General features: G+C 37.1%; 2 protein-coding genes across 3 annotated transcripts; one reads left to right on the top strand and one right to left on the bottom strand.

The window, feature by feature from the left end:
- Positions 1-8,844: 8,844 nt before the first annotated feature.
- Positions 8,845-10,206, top strand: LOC121055818 (tryptamine benzoyltransferase 1-like). Its single transcript, XM_040529151.1, has one exon. It carries the CDS (start codon positions 8,845-8,847, stop codon positions 10,204-10,206), a length of 1,362 nt encoding a protein of 453 aa, XP_040385085.1.
- A 2,519-nt stretch (positions 10,207-12,725) lies between these two features.
- On the bottom strand, positions 12,726-17,681 carry LOC102706051 (glutathione synthetase, chloroplastic-like). Of its 2 annotated transcripts, none has more exons than XM_006663565.3 (13): positions 17,231-17,678; positions 16,374-16,543; positions 16,055-16,130; positions 15,775-15,905; positions 15,569-15,691; positions 15,405-15,485; positions 15,006-15,086; positions 14,859-14,928; positions 14,437-14,558; positions 14,089-14,228; positions 13,817-14,009; positions 13,578-13,704; positions 12,726-13,277 (listed from the first exon to the last, which is right to left on the bottom strand). In XM_006663565.3, the coding sequence occupies exons 1-13, from the start codon at positions 17,507-17,509 to the stop codon at positions 13,275-13,277; spliced, it is 1,596 nt and encodes a 531-aa protein (XP_006663628.3). In that variant the 5' UTR covers positions 17,510-17,678; the 3' UTR covers positions 12,726-13,274. The 2 variants fall into 2 exon arrangements, with proteins under 2 accessions (XP_006663628.3, XP_040384862.1); XM_040528928.1 differs by lacking the exon at positions 12,726-13,277 and adding an exon at positions 13,378-13,494 and having other exon boundaries at positions 17,231-17,681.
- Positions 17,682-18,983: the final 1,302 nt, after the last annotated feature.

Here is an 18,983-nt window from a genome sequence, read left to right as displayed (position 1 = left end):
TGAGATATTTATGGTGGTTACGGCCTAGTTTTTCGAAGCTACTTCTTGGTATATATAACGTGTCTATATATTTATAGGATGAATATACACATGTGTATATGAGTGTCGACGTTTATATATAGTATACTTTTAAAAAGGGAAACCCACATTTAATTTATTGTCTGTCGTTTAATTTGTTCCAGGTTTTTAGAAAGCAACTTATCTTAATTTCTTTATTGTTTTTTTTATGTTCCGAACCGGCGGAGGTCAAAGATGTAATACTACCTCCATCTCAATCATTTTTCAGTTTTTTATATAATGTTTTGACTATTCGTCTTATTGAAAAATTTTTACGATTAATATTTTTATTCTTACTAGATGATAAAACATAAATAATACTTTATGCGTGGCTAACTTTTTAAGTTTTTTTACAAATTTTTTAAATAAGACGAATGGTCAAACATTGGACACGGAAAAACGAAAAATAAAGTTATTATGGGATAGAGGTAGTATATTTTTATTATTAACAATTCTTAACCTTTTTACTAGCACTCGCGCGTCCGTCCCAGGCTTCACGCTTGCGCATAGAAAACTCATTATTTCATAAATACTGTCTTGAAAACAATTTCTAAATAAAGATTACCGTAGAAAAACCAAACAACCCCCTCGATCTGAACCTTTCTACTGAATAAAATAAAAACTCGTTGCAATATACATGTCTATAACTAGCTAGCATTATAAATAACGTAGAATAGCTCGAACCTACCACTATGTTTGTGATAATGACAAAAAAGTGCAGGCTGAAACAGACGAATGATGTAGGAGAAAAGCCCGACGCGCGCATGCTGTTTTCGTTATTGAAGACGAACCGAACTATTGCTATCTTATACTCCCCGTCCCAAAATAAATCAATTTTTTATTTTTTTACGTATAATTTTTGACTCTTCGTCTTATTTAAAAATTTTTGCGATTGATATTTTTATTTTTATTAGATGATAAATCATGAATAGTACTTTATGTGTGACTAATTTTTTTCTAATTTCCTAAAAATTTTCCAAATAAGATGAATGGTCAAATGCTGGGCAGGGAGTATACTCTCACTCTCTATATATGTATTTTAATAGATAATGCATTTAATTTTTTATCACATATTTAACTGTTCATTTCATTAAAAGAACTCATGTTATTATTATTTATTTTGTTGTGATGTGAATTTATTACTAAATATATTCAATTATAACTTACATGTTGTTATATTTGCGCAAATCTTTAAATAGGATAAATGGTTAAATATGTGCTAAAAACTCAGTGACGTTATCTATTAAAGTATTACAGGAGTGCATATATATAGGAAATAAAGAAACACATGAATGCCAGTTGCTGATATATATTTACCTCGGTCTAAAATCTTAAATAGTAAAACCTAGTAGTACTTATTGATTATATTCGTAAAAATAGAATATGTCTAATCGAGACTAGATTTTTCTATTTCTACATGGAGAAAATAATATTTCTAGCAACATTTTGTATGGTACAGACAAATGATCACATATCTGTGTGTTGCTCCAGTTCTGTTATGCAGTTAAGATCTACTAACAAACTTAATTTTAAAGGGGATAAAACAACTGTCACGGCATGGCCTTCATCTTATTGCGTAAGCAAAGATATAGATATATGCTTGTTGAAGCCTCTTCTATCTCATTTTGGATAACTACTCTCTCGGTACAACAATATAAGGATATTTAGAGCTATTAATGTTGAATGAATGAAGGATTATAATTGATTAAGATAGAAACGTAGAATAGAGAATTAAATTTGGAATATAGTCGTGCCAAGGTATATATGTGATGTTCTTATATATATTGTTGAATAAATTCTAAATTTTACATTCTCGTATATATATTTCTGGACAGATGGAGTATATATTTTATATGGTTATGGTCAAATTTCAACAAGATGGTCACCATACCATTGGCAGCAGCATGCAGGCCAACAGCTTTCCAATACGCAAGCATATGTGCATGCATCCAGACTGGGGTTGTGTAAGATCTGTGGCCTCCATTATGTAAATTATATTTAAACACACGCTTCTTCAGGTCAAATTAAACTAAAAAACCGGTGGTAATCGTTTAGTTTTTAGGGGAATATGAAATGATTATTCATAAATAAAAAAAGAAAAATAAACTATGATAAAAACTCTAAATCAAATCCAAATTTAAGATAAAAATTTAAATTTTGTCGAATAAACATAAGCAGAAACGAAAAGATGAGGTAGATAACTATATATTCTTTATTGAAACAAACCATCTATGTTCCTTTAAAGATTATCAATGAAAGATGAGAGACTATCTGATAGTGTGATAGCTATTTGATGACACAAACGACGAAATTAACAACTACAAAGTTAAAAATCTACTTTAGAAATACGAGATGATGAACTTCTCTATACAAATATTTTATAAAAAATATACCGTTTTGCTAGTTGGGAAATGTACGCGTATAAGCCGAGAAAAAATGTAAGAAAAATCTGTCCCAAAAGAACACATTGTAAAGAAATTATTGTTTAGAAACAGACTAAAAGACTAATTAACCAAACAAAGTTTCTTCTTAGGGGGCATGCATGCACATGAGATATTCAGTCATTTTTCTCCATTAATTGCTTGTTTCTTCCGAAGGCACAAAGGAACCCCAAAATTTTAGTCTGTTAGCATCAAGCATGCCAAAGCAAAAATCGTACTCAATGACTTTATAATTAACCATAAACCTGAGACTTGTGTCCACTCAAAAGACATGTGGAAGTATGAGAGCATCCAATATCATTTCTTGACTACAGGAAACACGAGTAATTTAGACCCTGATTGGGTTAAGAGACTTTTAGTAGTCCCTAAACTTTTTACTATAAGTCCCTCTCCAGGGACTTCAAAATCTATAAGGGACTAAAAAAAGTCCCTCCTGTTTAGGATAAGAGGGACTTTTTCTAAAAGTCACAGACTTTTTTTTTATCTAAACAGGGTCTGAGAAGTCACATATGGGTGCCTTTTTTTTTCTCTCGAAAGGTTTAAAAGGACAAGGCTTCTGAAGGCAGAGGGGGTAATTGTCAAATGATATATTTGTAAAAAAATAATTTATAAATAAAATTTTTATATACGTATTTTTAGTGATCTGAAAGTTAGGTATAAAAAATAAACTTTGATGAAAACCCTAAAATAAACTCTAATTTAAGGTTGAATTTAAATTTTGGCTTATAAACATAAGTAGAAACAAAAGGATAAATGTGAGAAAAAAGAGACATAAGAGCAAAGAAGAAATGTCTCTCTTCAGATATGTTGCAAATCAAAATGTATCGTTTTAATTCCTAGTGATACACCCATCTAATTTAATTAATTTATGATGTTAGCATAATTTACAATTCTTAATTATAAAATTCCTAATGTAGCTGCACAGCTATACCTATCGGCATTTCTTTGGCTTTTGCGTGACAGCGATGGACGACTTATATGCATGCTGTCAGCTTAATTTTGTCACGGCCGAAAGCTTGGTTTCCACGCGTACGCTGCGACTTTAGTACGTGACGGCTTGAGGTTGCAATGCAGCAGAGCCGTTGTTTTTTTGGGCAGAGATGTGATGGATCAGATGGATGGTGCTACCTTTTTAGATTTCTTCAACGAATTCAACCGACGTTTTCTTTTATGCGTCATCGCCGATCTGAATGTATGACCCAGTTTATAAATTTGAGGCAAACTCCGGAATTATTTGAGTGAGTTTAATTTATGTTCAGATTACAGAGCAATGGTTTAGTTTGGGGAGAACGATTGAATCAAAAGTATTCCATCGTTTCATATTACTCCCTCCATTTTTTATTTGACGCCGTTGATTATTCGATAACCGTTTGTCTTATTTAAAAAAATCACGCAAGTATATAAAATTATAAATAACTTTTAGTTTCTATAGTATTAAACCAAAACATAATAAAACAATTATATAATTATATATTTTTCAAATAATACGAATGCAAACGTAGAACTTAAAATCAACGACATCAAATAAAATAAACCGAAGAAAGTATAAGATGTTCTGGTTCCATTTAAATTCATGTATGAATCAATCTACATGCTATATATATATGCGCCCAGATTCATTAGTATCAATTTTAGGGAGCACAAAAAATTTATAATATGGAACAGTTGTTAATAGGTCTTTTGTTTTAAAATTAGTGCTGGGCCCAAATTTCAGGCCCAAGCCCATCGTGCAGTTATACATCACGAGGGGCCCAAGCAGTCTGCTGGTCCAGTGGCCCAATCACCGGCAGCATCCAAGAGATTCTTCTCAAGCAAAGCTATCTTGGCAAGCCGATGTTTACCGATCTCGCTTGATTGGTAAACTGGAGATGATTATGGCATTCCATCCATATTACTACATTTTTATTGACTAAATATATTAATAAGTGATATATCATTATATAAATATATATGTTTAAATCCGATCTTTAAATGGACAAATTAAACTGCAAGTGGTATGCACATATATATTCAGTCATATTTACTTTATAAACTTCATCATACTTGTTTGTGTAGGAGTGTATCCCATGTTAATTTATATTGTTCTTTTTTAAAAACAAAATATAACATTTACTTCAGGGTTATGAATAGCCTTTAGGTGACCGGAATTGGGGGAGAGGAATGAGCTACAGGAGAGGAAGAAGGCTCACTGACAGAGGCAACAATGACTTCCCGATGGTGGCAACAGTTCGATTCACCCAAATTTTTCATGAAATGTCTCTAGACCAAATAGACCATGAATATTATTGTCGCAATGGCGACTATATAATTAGGACGTACTACATTCATCTCGAAATATGACTATTTATATATGTTACTATATCCATTCCAATATAACTGTATTTGTGTATTTTCAAGTTCAACGTTTGACCTTTTATCTTATTTAAAAATTTTATATTTTTTCAAAAAATAACCACATATAATGTAGTATTTATGTTTTATTATCTAATAGCAATAAAATATTGATTATAATTTTTTTAAATAATATGGACAATCAAACGTTGAACACAAACAATGAAAAAATGCGCGGTTTGTGGGAAGGAGGGAGTATTTAGCTAAGATAGATAAGAGATACTCCCCTGTCCCTAAATGTTTAATGTCACAGATTTTTTTATACACGTCCCTAAATGATATAAAAATAATTAATAATTTTTTGAATAAGATGAAAGTCAAATGTGTATAAAAAAATTAATGACGCCAAACATTTAGAGACAAAGAGAGACAATGTCTCGTAATAAATGAAGAATTGATAGAGGTGACGGAGAGTATGGTACATTGAGGTAAAATGAAAAGTAATTGCCGAGAAAAGTGTATACTCATGTGAAGTATGTCAAAAATATTTAAATTTTGGTACATGATTTAAATTCTAGCAATATTTATATTTTGAGACCAAGATTCAAATTAGTAGGCACACCGCACACGCACACGTGTGTACGCAAGTCATGTAACTTCCAAGATCTATCGATCGATCGATCTTCCGCCTGAATTCAGCAATGGCAGCCGGCGCTGCTTTTGGCCGTTGAAGCTGATCGAGATCATCGATGGACCCGACGAGCATGCGTTCATGGCTATGCATGTGTGTTGGTCAGAGTGGTCGCCACGTGCGTGTTGGAAATGATAATCATGGTTATGTTTTGAGTTTTTGGAATAAAAAAGTCAGGGACATTTTTATAAATAGAAATAATTTATGAATAAAACTTATATATATATATATATATATGTTTACGGTGATCTAAAAGATAAGGGTATAAAATAAATTTCAGTAAAAGATCTTTAAAATCAACTTTAAATTTAAGATAAAAGAATTTAAATTTAAATTTATAAGTATAAATAAAAAGGTGGAGGTGCATGACTCTAATTACTTTTGAGTCTTGCATGCAGGATAGATCATCTGGTGCCGTGCGTTTACACGTTTGACGTGCTGACGTAGTTAATTAATTAGACACGTGCTGCATACGTACGTACTCAATTTAGGACAGCGAGTCTTTGAGGTTGTTGAACGCGTGGATCATACTTGCCTGAGACTCGGCCCTAGAGTGATTGAAATGAAAAATAATTTATTAATAAATCTTTTATATACGTGATTTTAATGATTTAAAAGAAAACCTAAAATCTACTCTAAATTCATGGTTCAAAATTAAAATTTTAATTTATAAACATAAATAGAAGAAAAAAAGATGGAGTCCGTCTATTGATCAAATGTTTAAAAACTATAATTTCATGAATCAAATCCGGTCAATGTTGTTGGATGATAATTTGAAGGTATGCACGCAAGTTAAAAATCTCATACACACCATCTTCTTCTAAGCCTCTGTATATTACACGCATGTTTGATGGAAGAATAAAATATCAAACATTTGATCAACAGTAAAATTGAAAAAGATATAGTCGTAGAACGTCGTCACGTGGGTCTTTAAAGCATCCTGTAATCATCCGTTTGTTACGAGACTGAATAACAGAGAAAGCAAAGACATCCTCGTCGGAAATCCTTCACCCCTCTTTTGACTTAGCTTATGCAAGCATAAGTTCAAATTTAATTTTTTAATTTTTAATTTTAAGTTGATTTTGAGTATTTTCATTGAAGTTTATTCTTTAGTGGCTGAGTTCGTTTCAGCTTGGTGAGATGAACTACTTCTCGTTTTTCGTTAGTATGGTTTTTAAACTACTAAATAATGTATTTCGTATGAAATTTTTTTATATAGAAATTATTTTAGAAGATCAAATAAATCTATTTTTAATTTTTTTAATAAGTTAATCATATACTAACTACGTTTATCTTTTTCGTATTGCTAATCAGATTTTGCAACGGTATGCTTCGAACGCAGATAGCATGCCAGACTTGACCATCACAGCTGCACGCTGCATCACTGCTGCTTGCCCTCTAGCTCGTCAGTCATGGTCACCATAACAACATTTGGGTCGTCGTGGCAACGGCGGCGGCCGGGGGTAGGTGCCGGGAAGAACGAACCGATCAGCCAGGCTCTGCTCTGACCTCTCCTTTAACCGAGGATAAATATACGGGTACTTTTATTATCTTTTAAAAAGATATAGGGAAGTATCGAAATTTTTGGTGCAGTAAAGTTTTACTACAGAGATCTAATATCTCGGGTACTTTTTAAATGATCGTAAAATTTCTCAAGCATACTGGTGCACATTAACACGTAGGTAAACTAGGATAAAAACAAAAGCCAATAAAGAAGAATTCTGAGAGAGAGAAAATGTGCTTGCTTACCTATAAACATAGAAAATAACACGGTTGAAAAGGAAGCAAATGAAATATGGCGCCATATTTTTTTAAAGTAACGTCCCATCTTTTCGTTTCTTCTTATGCTTATATACTAAAATTTAAATTTTTAACATTAAATTTAAAGTTTTTTAACCAAATTTTATTCTTTAGCATTGACTTTTAGATCGCTAACAATACATATATAAAAATATTATTTATAAATTATTTTTTTAAATATGTTATTTGACTTTCTCCATAAAAAACCCAAACAATCACCCCTAAAACTGTAAGGAGCTTTACTTTCAAAAAATAATATAACATAAAGGAATTGCTAGGTTTTCACGACTGAAATTGCTAGAAATTTCAGTCGATCAACATTTCACTAAATTTGGAGAAGGGGAGGAAGAGTTTTTTTAAAAACCTTTTTCAAGAAATAATTTTATAACTAAGCCTCCGAGAAAAATATTCTCATCATATAATCTTTTGGCTACACCACCAATATTGACGTGGCAAGACAATGTTGTCACGCCACCAACACTAGCGTGGTAGCATTGTCTTGCGACGCAAGTGACATTGATGTGGCAAGCCTGCCACGTCAGCTAGCTTACGTGGCAGCGTTGTCTTATCACGTCACCAATAATGATGTGGCCAAAAGGTTTATACGATGAAAATATTTTTTTAAGATTTAGTAATAAAATTATTTATTAAAGAAGTTTAGCAAAAAAAAAAAAAATAATACTCAAGGAGGAACTCACCGGTAACAAAGACTCTCTGGCGGAGTGGTGACAGTGAACTAGTGATGATGATATTTGATCATTTGTCTTATTCAAAAAGTTATGAAAATATCATTTATTTTGCTTGTGACTTACTTTATTATCGAAAGAACTTTAAGTATAACTTATCATTTTTTATATTTGTACAAAATTTTTAAATAAGACGAATGGTCAAACGTTACAACAAAAAAATCAAACATCTTACGTTATGAAACGGAGGCAGTAGATAACACCATTAACTTTTTTACATATGTCTGACCATTCAATTTATTTAAAAATTTTGTTCAAATATGCAAAACTGTAAGTTATACTTAAAATATAGATAATAAATTCAATCAAAACAAAAACAAATATTAATTACATGAAATTTTTAAATCAGACACAATGGTCATACGTACATAAGAAAAATCAACAACATCATCCATTAAAATACAAAGACATGATATTTTCATGTGACTTAGGCCGCGTTCGGCATGATAGACATGAGGTTTAGTTTTTCGGCGTGGAAAACGTACCAATAGATTAGTACATAATTAATTACTAATTACCAAAAAAATATAAAATAGATTAATATGATTTCTTAAAGCAACTTTTGTATAGAAAATTTTTGGAAAAAATACACTACTCCCTCCAAAACAGTCCCATTACACAATTGTCAGTGCACACGTGCAGGCCATCTACCTCAAAGCATATTTACGTTACCTAAGCTACGTACGTCGATCGATCTCTCCCTATATATATGGCCGTGTTGCCATTGATGCCTCTCCCGTCCTGCATTGCACCACGCTACGAAGCTACGATAGTGTTCATGGCGATTACGAGCACCGTGATGCTGAAGCCGGCTCCGCACCCGGCGGCGCCGCTCGCCGGCGAGAAGGTGGTCCCCCTGACCGTCTTCGACCGCGCGGCGTTCGACCTCTTCGTCCCCATCGTGTTCGCCTACCACGCGCCGGCGCCGTCGAACGAGGCGCTCAAGGAGGGCTTCCGGACGGCCGTCGCCGCGTACCCTCACATGGCGGGGCGCCTCGCCGCCGACCGCCGCGGCCGGCGTGTGATCGACGTCAGCGGCGAGGGCGTGCTTGTGGTCGAGGCCACCGTCGAGGCCGACCTGGCCGACGTGCTCGCCACCCACGTCGCCACCGACCTGTACCCTGCGGCGCCGGAGGAGGAGGAGGGCTACTTCGGGGCGGCGCTTATGCAGGTGAAGCTCAGCCGCTTCAGGTGCGGCGGCCTCGTCGTCGGCTTCATCGTCCACCACCATGTCTGCGACGGCCACGCCATGAGCGCCTTCTGCGTGACGTGGGCGAGAGCGGTGCGCGAGGGCAAGGCGTTCGACGTCCCGTCTCCATCCCTTGACCGCGCGATCACCGGCGTGGCACGTAGCCCGCCGGCGCCGGTGTTCGACCACCGGTCCATCGAGTTCAAGGGGGGTGACCACCAAAGCAGAAGCAGCGACACGTCGTCCGGCACCGCCGCCGCCGTCGACATACCCACGGACAACATCAGAAACCTCGCCGTGCACTTCACGGCCGAGTTCGTCGCCGAGCTCAAAGCCCGCGTCGGCGGCCGGTGCAGCACGTTCGAGTGCCTGATTGCGCACGTGTGGAAGAAGATCACGGCGGCGCGTGGCCTCAAGCCGGAGGAGTTCACGCGGGTGAAGGTGGCCGTCAACTGCCGCCGCAGGGCGAGCCCGCCGGTGCCGATGGACTTCTTCGGCAACATGGTGCTCTGGGCGTTCCCGAGACTCCAAGTGCGGCGCCTCCTGAGCTCGAGCTACGGCGGCGTGGTCGGCGCCATCCGTGCCGCCGTGTCCCGCATCGACGCCGACTACATCCAGTCGTTCGTCGACTTCGGCGAGGTGGCGGACGCCGGCGGCGAGGAGCTCGCCGCGACGGCGGCGGCGCCGGGGGAGAGGCTGTGCCCGGACCTGGAGGTGGACAGCTGGCTGGGGTTCAGGTTCCACGAGCTGGACCTCGGCAGCGGGCCGCCGGCCGCCGTGCTGGCCCCGGACCTGCCCGTCGAGGGGCTGATGATCCTCGTGCCGTCGCGCACGGCGAACGGCGGCGGCGGCGTCAACCTGTTCGTGGCCTTGGCGGAGGATCACGCGCAGGCTTTCGAGCAAATCTGCTACTCGTTGGAGGAACATCCTGCCATACTGTCTCACCTTTGAATCATGCATGAACATATCATGTTATTTCATGCTGTCTAATTAAAACTCTAAAGGGTGCATATATATTATATATGCATAAAACCATCAAAGTTATTTGTTGCTTCCTTTTTATTCCAACATTTTAACGGTTGTAATTTATATAATTTATATTTTTTTAGATAATGGATAAAAGAATCCGATCCGACCTTGATTTCAAAGAAGCTATAGACAAAAAAAAATATATTTTTTGCAATAGTTGAGAAAGTTCATAGAGGTATAAAATAAAATTATCTAGTATAAATACTATAAAATGTTTGGTAACTCCGGGTACCTTTGTATGGTTGATAAAATTACTCTTAATATTTCTATCATCTTTAAAAGATGTTATGAGTTTAACACCATTAAAGATGTCTCGTTTAGATGTGCAATGGTTGGCCTTGAGCTAATCGAGTGGGATGATCGAAAGGTGGTCATAGATCCAAAGTGGTTGAAATTTAGCGAGCAAATAAGTGAGTGTCTGAGTGATGATCATCTCAGCTAATCACTAATTCACTGCTACTAGAGAAGATTCAGAGAAAATTTTCGATCTATCAATAAAGTCTCACGCAGATGAAGCTGTCATCTTCAGTCTCACAGTTCATTCCTCAAGCTAGGGGTGAAAACGGGACGGATATTACCCGTCCGCCCGCCCATCCGAATTAATTCGGAACAAATTCGGGTCACCAAATCGGGTATTTGGAAAATAATACGGATTTCGGGTCGTGTTCGGGTATTTTTTCTCGGATACAAATACGAGTTCGGGAACGTGGTATCCGACGGATACGGGTTACCCGGCAAAAAAAACGGGTACTACCCGGTTAAATATCCGGACATGACCCGGATAGTTATAGCTCATCAAAAGCCCATGTTGCATTCACATACAATTAAAGCCCAGTAACAAGAAAACATTATTCTAAGTGTTTCATATACATGTACATTAATTTTATTTATACTTCTTGTTTATATATACTAACATACGAATGATATAATTTAATGAATCAATTATATTTCCTTACAAGTTTTGCTAATGCTAGTTGTTACTTTCATGATATAGTTGTATTTAAGATTTATGGAATAGTTGAATATCTATTATATATGTGATATATATAGTTGTTGTTTTGATTTGATATCCGAATAAGTATTCGTAACCGAGATCATTCGTATCCGTCTTAGCACGTTTCCGTTCCGTATTTGTGCCCGATATTATCCGTCTTCGTATTCGTATTCGACAATATCCGTATTCGACCCGACCACGAAAAGAAAATATGGGTTAGGATACGGGAAGGATGCTATCCGACTGTACCCGACCCGGTTTCACCCCTACCTCAAGCTAGCGACAGTTGACTGATGTCTGTGCTCTGAGCAAACTTTGATGGATGTCTAAACGAAACCTCACCGTTTGGCCTTTCTTTCTTTTGGAAAAAAACCAAATAACATATTTACAAATGAAAAATAATTTATAAATAAAACTTTTATATTCGTATTATTAGTGATGTAAAAACAAAGGTTGTAAAATAAATTAGGATAAAAAAGATCCAAATTTAACTCCAAATTTAAGTATGAAATTATAAATTTTGTCTTATAAGTAGAAGAAAAACGAAAATACGACCGTCTATGAATATTCTTAGGAAGAAATAAGAATTCATGCATGGGCACTACAAGCTTGCAAACCAATTCACTGAAAATTCACAAGTATGCTGTTCACTGTGGCACTGTTTGGAATGGAAGACAAACTGCTACAGCTCACTATTCATCAAGCCTGAAGACAAATGCAAGTACTTTTACTTTAGCTGGCATGGAAATTCTCAGACATTTTGTTTTTCTTCTGTTAAGAAAGTCTCACGCTACTTATGTATTTCCTCTGAAATTTGGTGGATATCTGAAACTCTGAAATCTGAATATATTCGCTCGAAAGTCTCTCTCAGCCACTGATGTCTGTGATCTGAACCTTGGTGGATGTCTGAATCGAAAGTGCTTGGTTGTGCACTAGTGATTGATTGAGAGAGAGAGTTGACACAATTGTTCAGTTACCCAAAACAGATTGTAGAGAGAGATCAACTTGTGCAAACATGGACCTTGCAAATGCATAGTTTCTCGGATGATTTTTCCAATTTTTCATGTAGTTCCAGCAACTTGAGCACCTCTCAACCAAGCATAGTACCCGCTTTATGTTCAGCTATATATTACTGTTCACTATCAACTCCAATTTCATTCACATTATAATTTACACTGATAATGGATTAAACTCAGCTAATTAATTTGTTCATCCTCTGCTTCCAACAATGGTGGACAAATGTACACTTCAGTTAAAGGGCAGCAGTGACGACCTAAAGTTACAAATTCTGCACAGCTTTCCTATGAGGCAAACAAGATGCAAAATAAGCACTCAAATCTTGTTGGCTGCAAGTCTTTGTACTGATAATCTTTCGCAATTTCAGCACAAGGACTGAACAAAACCACCCTAGCATAAGCACAGTTGTACAAGTGGATAGTAATGTATAGAGAAATCTTTGCAGAAGCAATGCCAATGGCCTCACCCAACAGACAAGAAAGGTGATCTGAATTTGAACTATGCACTTATTTTCGTTTTCAAAAAATGGCTGACACGAATACTATTACATTGTTAGGTCTCAAATACCATGATACAAGGTTGCAATGTCTTCAATCTATGAACTAAAATAAATTATGGTTATCATAGATTTTGCACAGCGGGTCACCATGGATATTTACATTAACATCCAGTGGGGCAGTGAAATACTTGCCTTTACTACCAGTTCATATACTTCCAGCACAAGCTCGATGATTCTATTTCCCTTTCTGTTCGGGGGCTATATATATCAATAACATACTTGCAGATCTTATTCTTTGTCTCCATCACATCTTTTCAATGGCAAATTGGTGATCTGTTATTAGTTTAGCTGTCATTGGTTTGTATGCCTGTGGCTAAGAGAAACTGGTGCTCAGCCGAATTCTCAGATCGCAACCTTTTGTCGGCTAGCTTCATTCCTATGTCTGCTAGCAGTCACTTGTAACTCTGCTACCTTGCTTCCTCACTGCAAGAATGACATCATAAAAGACGGATTCAATTCAAAATTTCAAAAGAAGAGAAGAAACTAGATAGGAATTTTCCAAATTCCAGGTCTGGTTCATTCCTCGGTGTTGTCGTACGTGTCAGATGAATGGCCCAGGAAACTGGTTGACTGAGTAAAGATTTTTTTTAGCAAGATTGATTAAATATTGGTGTATGATGGGTGGCCCTCTGCTTTACCACTGCAGTACGAAAATCATAAGAGTTTCTGTTGCATAGAATGTTAATAAATGTTCATTATAATTAATCTGTATATGGCTATCACCTCATCTGTAAGGAGAATACTGTCCAGAACAGCAAATCCTGCAGCAACTCCACCTTCATTTGATGAAGAAACTTTGGTGCGCATCAAGTAACCACACTGATTGTTCATGACAATCTTATCTTTGTTCCTGATTGAGCATTGTTGAATGAACAATTCGATTAAAAAAAAGGAAGAGATTCAAGGGAATATGACAAATAATAAAAGCCACAAAAGTTATGAGCTCCCAAAGGATTAAGTACCGCAAATAAGCTCCATATATCCCAAGCTCAGAGATTGTAAGGTCCTCAAAGCAAACACCACCCTGGACCAGATGAGTAAGAGAAGCTCTTGGAAAAATCCTTTGCATCAGTATGTAGGCTGCAAGTGCCTCTCCCTGCTCCTTCTGGAGTCTGATCAGTGTTTCTCGCAGATCATGACCATATATATTGTTCCCTGAAATCTAATATCAGTAACAGCGCGTTTCCAGAGGATTTATTGAGAAAAGGGTGTTTTAAGTGCCATGAAAGCATACCTCCACCTTCTCTCTGAGGCTTCAAGACAAACAAGTCTGGTTTTTCTATCGCTGTCTTTACTATTTCTTCATTATCTAAACTCCATAACCCCGCGAAGCATTTCCGTAGCTTGGCAATGTCCTCCTTGTTGTCAAGGAATCTACAGATAGATAAAATCAGATAGTGGCCAGGACCGTATGGCTAGATAATACTAAAAGTATAGCCCTAGAAATAAAAGTAGTATACTATTCATTCAAAAAGATGCACATGGACCACAAGTGTATAGCATCAACAGATTAAAAATGTAAAACAAACAAGAATATTAAGAAAACAGTAACCACCCAATGGTAGTGAAAAGTGGTCATCACCTTTCAAGAACATTAGGTTTCGCTAGTTCTTGCTGGATCTTTTTCGTTCCTACCAAATGGTAGGATATTGAAGGGCACTTTATAGCAGATGACTGCTCCATCAAAAGCCTTGCTTTCCACTCCTAAAATATAAAGAAAAGACAATGGTGAAATGTGAATACCCAGCAACAGAACTACTTAGTAAGCACATCACTTGACATTTGGTCTTCTTTCCAATACATAAAAATGAATTTGCCAGCAAAATAAATTTTCTTTTTCCTCTGAAGAAAAAGGAAAGCGGTGATACATCAAACAGAAAACAAAAATACAAATACTTCTGAATCAAAAATTCTTCCAGGAAACTTTGTTTATGATTATTATATAGAATACCAATTTCCTCTGATGAGAAAGGGTGTTCACCACACAAATGCACTAGTACATACCGCTTCAGAAGGATAATCGTTTGGAGAATACCCAGCTCTGAAATACACAACAGAAACTGTCCGGCCGTCTCTGCATTTTCACACATTTAATTATTAGAATGCCATAAAAAACAGTAAATATCACTACATGTCTAAATGGATACATACACCACAAGTGTTCCATCTGGAAGAACCTGTCCTTCAGCCTCCACCTGTGCCAATGTTTTCCTGATTGTCTTCACACCATGCATAATAGATAGTTAAGGAAAACCTACTTCCATGATGTTAACTGTGATAAACCACAAATAATAAAAACAAGTGCTTACGAAACCCAAAAATTGTTTCGCTAATACAAGGCCAGCATCATTTTAATACTTAAATCGCATGCGCAAGAAAAACTCAAATCATATGAACAAAAATCGATGCATTAGGAAGTTTGTAATGTACTGGGGAAACTGAAAGAACAAACAAATTAAAAAATGAATATGAAATAAATGATGTTTCAATATTTCAGAAGTTAACAACTTGACATTACAAGGGAAAAGAAAACAAATAATGAAAGGATATGATTCCTTCAAATGATTGATGAGCCAGTATTGATCATACATGTTTCTTTCTTCAGGTTGAACAACCATCATAATTACAGCACTGGCAACCAAGTGAACGTGTTAGTTGAAGCATTCTAATAACTGAATTAACACACACTCACAGCCCATAGATAAAGTTTAGACCTTTCATTATTAAACTGAGTCCAAGCCATGCCCAATGCTTCCGCAAATTGAGTGGCAGCCCAGTTTCGAGGAATCCTTTTGGAATCAAGGCCTAAATCCTTACCATATCGATTAAGAAGGGTCCTGTAATTATCAAAATAATACTGCTAATCAGGTGAATGCTTTAGAAGATTAAAACAAGGAAATCCTGTGGACATTAACCTGACCTGTGAAGTTCGCTTACAAGAGAACCAAGGCCAGGGAAAGATGATGAGATAGTGTTGAGCTCAATTTGGAGAAGTGAATTGGTTTCAGAATCCAGCATGTAATCAGATCGATGTAGCCCTAAACGGATATCCTGACAGTGTATTAATCACTCATAAGTAGCTTAGTAACAAACATATATACCTCGAAAAACACACCCACAACATGATCGAGAAGGAGAAATTTAAAGATGCATTTATTAGATTTCAGAATCAGAAGTTAACAACAAACTTGGTTAATCACCTCCTTCTTATTTACTTCCATCATCTTCACATGAATATCTAACAGTCTAGCAGTGAAATCATCAACTTGTCTTGTTCTGGAATCACAAAATAATGATCATTTAATATAAACCTGGAATTACTTAGAATCTGATTTTCGTTATGTAGCTGACATTTTTTTTACGGTATGAACGATCAGAATACCAGACAATAATATGCATCTTATAATTCAAGGGGGGAGTCTTCGTATGATATCAACGACTTGAGTATCTGCCCCCTTTGTACATGTTTAAAGTGAAACATCACTATCAACATAATTTGGTACGAAACTTGGAACTTACCTAGACAGGGAATCTTGCAAAAACTCACCATCCAAACTCACACGATCCACAAGATCATTGAAAATAGGAGCCAGTTCACATGCTTGCTTCCAAAACGATGCTGGAAAATGTGTTGGGAGTAGTGAAAATGGAGCATGAACCAGACCAACACCAGGGACCGTTCCTGATCTCTGCAAGGGGTCGCAAGTCGCAACAATGATACTTAAAGTACTATCTTTCATTCTTCTCCTTACATAAAAAAAATGCCACAGAGTTTTATTTTCAATTATTGACTCAACATTTAACACCATATGAAATGCCTCACCAAACATATGGCATTCATGAATGCAAAATGTGAACTATAAATCTTCTAGCAATTATTGACTCAACTGCTATCTTTCATTACTCACGTTATAAATCTGGATGGTGTTGCGTCTATAACACAAAACATGATGTTCTAGACTAAATGCAGCACTATAGTATGTAGGCGTAGCAACAAATCAAATTTTCCATTGCCTGTAAACTACATCACTACAATGAACCACATACACAATCAATAACAATATTGTAACCGAAGTTCATGTACCCACCAGCTCTAGTATCAACAATCTCTTGATAGACCGTACTGGATCGAGTGATTCAACAATGCGCCCATGGGATCAATATACTGAAATTTACCAAAACGGGATTCAAAACACTGGCCTATCGCCTAAAATTCCATTTTTTCTCATCTACTGAACAATCACCAAGATCGCATCACATCCCCAATAACACTGGCCTCTCCAAACTCCAGACCAATATACCTCACACGAACAACAAAAACGCAATCTTTTCGACCAGGAAACCCAAATCCCAGTGGGAGAATCAAGAATCCGTACCGGCTGCGAGCGGTCACCGACGACGAGCCCGTGCACGGCGCACCAGACGGCGGCCTCCTCCACCATCTCGGCCACCCCCACCCCATCCTCCGCTGCGGGCGTCACGCCCAGGGGCGCCTCGGCGCTCATCGCCCTGGAGGCGACCACGCGCCGGAAGGGGGCGGCCGCGGCGACGGCGACGACGAGGCGAGGCGGCGCCTGGCCGTGGAGGCGGCGGCGGCGGCCGGAGAAGCGGTGGTGGTGGTGGGGGTGCGGGCCGGTGGTGACGCAGGAGGACATGGCGAGGATCGTGGAGAATCCCGAGGTGGTTTCTGCAAATTTATCGCTCTCTCTCTCTCACCTGGGAATCTTGGAGCCGCCCGCCGCCGCAAGTGGTGTTCTTCTTCCTCGTCCTTGTGGCGTATTATCCGTCACCATTTTTTCTCCGTTCGTTCGCTTTTTCGATGAGCTGAAAATGACCTGTGATCGTCATGTCTGATCCTACCACCGTGAGTCGATCATGTGTGGCCAAAATGTTATTACGCGTGGTGCAATAGTAGGAAAAAGGATGTATTACTGCTCTGATTTTGTATAGATTTATTTAAATACTATAATATATATATATATATATATATATATAAAATATTTACTGATACATGATACATGTATAAATATGAATAGCACTAAAAAAACCTTATAAATGGAGAGAGTAAGTGATAGAATTTTAATGCGGACTTTCATCATCTCTGCTCGATTGGTGAGTCTTGCATCTGTAAACGTGAAGGAGCTAACACTTTTAAACAGTAAAACATGTCTTGATGTAATTAGGTTGAAAAAAGACATGGGCTTCCATTGTTTTGCTTTTTAGAAGAAAAAGTGAAAAAGTGTTTTTTAAATAAAAAAATAATTTGCAGATAAAACTTTTATATACGTGTTCATAGCGACTCAAAAGTAAAAGTTGTAAAACAAACCATAGTGAAAAAATCACAAAATCAAGTTTAAAATTAAGTTTAAAAATTTAAATTTTGGTTTATAAACAGTTACAACTACGAAAGGATGGGAACCATCGAGAAAAGAAAACCTAATTGGACAATGACAACCGCGTGTGGCAGGCTCAAAGCAGGAGAAGGAAAGAGGGAGGAGGATAAGAGTGTTATCTATACTTCTATAAGAGTAGCAGTATAAAATCACTTTTATTAGTTCAATTGTAAATTTGTAATAACATACTAATAATATTTTTAAGAAAATCATGTTGCAGTCACGATGAATTGATGAAACAGTTAATGCATTGATACATATTAGGCCCTTCTCTTTTTTTGGCCATAGTTATAATTGTGCTGGGAGATTCACGCTAGACTAGGTAGAAAATTTTACGTGCTTGTATGATTAGTGAAAATCAAACCCACGGGTCTCACATCGCAGACAACTACCGCTCTATCCTATAGTGCTATTTTTATTTTATGATCAGGGGTGGCTCCAAAACTCAATAATATTATGAACTCAATATACATATACAAAATTTGACTAAAGCATAACACAAATATGAAAATATTTCACCACATCATAAATCCATTAAAATTATAAAGTTGCAAAGGAATATAAGGTAAAATATTATATATTATATATATAGAGGCTGTTCTTTTTATTAAAATAGAGGGTGGTCAGGGATCACCTGGAGCACCCCTAGAATCATCACTACTGTATACACGCATGTCACATATATTATATATTATAGAATATAGACTATATAGTTACCTATAAGTTACAATATAAT

The sequence above is a fragment of the Oryza brachyantha genome, chromosome 11 (genome assembly GCF_000231095.2).
Source record: "Oryza brachyantha chromosome 11, ObraRS2, whole genome shotgun sequence".
Lineage (NCBI taxonomy): Eukaryota > Viridiplantae > Streptophyta > Magnoliopsida > Poales > Poaceae > Oryza > Oryza brachyantha.
Note: the sequence above shows the minus strand (reverse complement) of the source record. Positions and strands in the feature narration are given on the sequence as shown.

Bases quoted from the DNA above. Each gene is read 5' to 3' on its own strand.
- LOC121055818 (XM_040529151.1), top strand. From the start codon at position 8,845: ATGGCGATTACGAGCACCGTGATGCTGAAGCCGGCTCCGCACCCGGCG.
- LOC102706051 (XM_040528928.1), bottom strand. From the start codon at position 17,509: ATGTCCTCCTGCGTCACCACCGGCCCGCACCCCCACCACCACCACCGC. The intron at 14,010-14,088 runs GTATGCTTTCAT...ATTAGATTTCAG, and splicing joins GCCTCAGAGAGAAGGTGGAG to GGAACAATATATATGGTCAT. The intron at 13,705-13,816 runs GTACTTAATCCT...ATGCTCAATCAG, and splicing joins ATATATGGAGCTTATTTGCG to GAACAAAGATAAGATTGTCA.